At 45.5% G+C, this 2,500-nt stretch overlaps 1 protein-coding gene across 1 annotated transcript in view; it reads right to left on the reverse strand.

Moving 5' to 3' along the window:
- rapgefl1 (Rap guanine nucleotide exchange factor (GEF)-like 1) overlaps positions 1-2,500 on the reverse strand; it is a 15,405-nt gene that overhangs the window by 18 nt on the left and 12,887 nt on the right. The window contains exons 14-16 of the mRNA XM_062408225.1: positions 2,248-2,312; positions 2,014-2,068; positions 1-1,895 (exon numbers count right to left, since the gene is read on the reverse strand). The exon at positions 1-1,895 is cut by the window's left edge and continues 18 nt beyond it. Coding sequence (XP_062264209.1) covers positions 1,771-1,895; positions 2,014-2,068; positions 2,248-2,312 — 245 coding nt within the window. The 3' untranslated portion in view covers positions 1-1,770. The remainder of the gene's footprint in view (positions 1,896-2,013; positions 2,069-2,247; positions 2,313-2,500) is intronic.

Raw genomic sequence — 2,500 nt, forward strand, 5'->3', positions numbered from 1 at the left:
TATCTCAAAATATTGTTATAAAATTACAACTTATAAACAAAATGTAGCTTCATCCGAAATGGATCATTTTTCTTTTTCTTTTCGATCTGATGCTCATAAACCAAAGTTAAATGAAGTCGGAGCTGGACTCAGACTCACATCATAGAAACAACAACTTGTATTATTATAGTAAATATGACTGAAGTGAGATCAGCTGCACAAACACACAACACAACTGAATCAAGAGTAAACACAACCTCTGTGTCTCTAAACCTGAGGTTCTGCAAAAGTGCTTCGTTGCCGCGAGAAGCCGCTTCACTTCCTCTTCACCTCCGCCCGCCCACATCCACCGGATCGACCAATGGGAGGACAGCGGGGTCTCTCCGTTAAAAGCCGACCGGTCGATGGGATGCGACCGACGCTGGATCCCAAACGTTTCCCCGTCGTCTCTTATGCATGTTTGTATTTATCTGTGACGTCATCCTGTAAACTCGTCTGATTGGCTGTCAGGTCATCATCAGTCCAATCGTCTTACGACCACTTTCATTTGTCAAAAGACAAAACCTTTGTTTAGTTTTTCAAAAAAACACTTTAAATAGACAGAGAATATTTGAGTTCAACCCGTTTGACCTCCGTCCGTGGCTCTGAGGCCGGGAAGCAACAAACCACATTGAGATCAGAGAAGCTTTTCTCTGTAGTAAACGAGTTCACACATGAAACAGTGGAATTGTCCTTTAAACACTGATCATAAACGTAACAGGAGACGTTTCAAGTTCGTCTCCATCGTTAAAGTCTCCAAACGAAAAGCAGCAAAAGCTGAAGAGTCGACGTCTCAACACTGAAACAACGTTTGGTAGAAAACCAGCATCTACACTTTCACCCAGCGAAGAAAGTCCAGTGTCCCGACCGTCCACCGGGCCCCTGAACGCACCGTGTGTCCGGCACAGACACGACAGTGAACGCACCGCCGCTGCTGATGTTAACTCCTGGAGGATCAGAACCCGCTCTGCGAGAAACATGGCGGCCAATAGGAGCCACTCGTCAGAGGTCGGAGGTCAGCGACAGCTCTGACGAGAACCAAAGCCGTGAGTTCGATTCCAGGTTCAACACGAGCTCCTCGTTTGAGTTTAAAAAGTGGGACCATCAAACATTTCAAAATGCAGATTCTGAAGAAACGTCGGAGTGTTTCCTGTTCTTTCCTCCACCAGCGTCACATGATCGATCCCTGGAGTCTAGGATCGGAATCTGTGCACGTTGAGGAAATATTGTTTGAAAAAATTTGAAACCTTGAATTTGTAAACATTGAAAAACAAGAGTGAAAATTTCTTGTTGGAAATTTGAAGAGTTGAATTCAGAGGAAAACAATTTAAGCTGTTGCTCCAAACAGTCGGCAATAAGGAATCGCTCATCGTACACCGCAGCTCTACGACCCACAATGCAACACTCTGTAGCAGCCGCTGTCCTCGTCCCGTCGCAGGAACCTTTTGGTTTGAGTCGCTTGCTTTGGGGCGACATCATCAACAGGAGGTCAGACTGCCTCTCGTCTGATTGGTCAGAAGTAAGAGGGGGTGTTTCCTCTTCCTGTTTCACTGTGACGATCATCGGACTTCACAGGAACAGGTTCTGGGTCAGTTTGACGCCCTCGGTGTGACGCTGCGCTTTTCATGGACCGGAGAAAACTAAAAGAAAAACCAGGAAACAGAAGAAGACGTCGAGGGGGAGGAGCTTCTTTTGATTGTGACTCTTTCAGTTTGTCTGTCACGATGGTGGTGACACGTCCTCGTCCTGTCTCTATGTGTCTTTGGGCTCCAGTTTGCAGGACATGTCAAACAGCAGGTTCTGGTTATCGATCACCTGCAGCTGACGGATGTACGCCTTCGTCTGCAGGTGCGAGGGGGACGTCTCTGTGTCCATGGCTACAGGAGACAAAACAAAACAAAACCATGCATCAGTCGGAGGTGCAGTGTCTCAGTGTCACCACCAGAGGGACACAACGCTGGAGAATATGAAACAGTGTGTGTGTGTGTGTGTTACCGAGCTGACTGCTCCTGTAGCGTCTGATGATTCTCACCATCTCTGCCACTTTATGCTGAAGACGAGGAGAAGAGGAAGAGGAGGATGAAGTGTGAGAGACACAATCACACAAACTTACTTTAATCGATTGTGACTCGAAAACTTCGCCTCACTTAAAATTCACAGAGAACGAAACATGTGATTCGAACTCTTTGTTTCACAGCTAAAGATTTGACAGGAAGTGACATCACTCACCATCTTCTCAAAGTTGACGAGTTCCCCGTGAAACGTTTTACAGCTTTCGTGAAGAAACGTCAGATCTGACAGGAAGGAGACAATCAGTCAGTCACACCAGAGACCATTCAACAGCAGCAACAGGAAAATCCACCAATATTATGAAAACACAAAAACATGTAAACATAAGGACGATTCCTTTTTAAACAATAAAACTATAAAGGATAGAATCAGTCGTTTTCATCAGCGCATAAAATAATCCTCGTTCAATATG

Source organism: Platichthys flesus, chromosome 16 (genome assembly GCF_949316205.1).
Source record: "Platichthys flesus chromosome 16, fPlaFle2.1, whole genome shotgun sequence".
NCBI lineage: Eukaryota > Metazoa > Chordata > Actinopteri > Pleuronectiformes > Pleuronectidae > Platichthys > Platichthys flesus.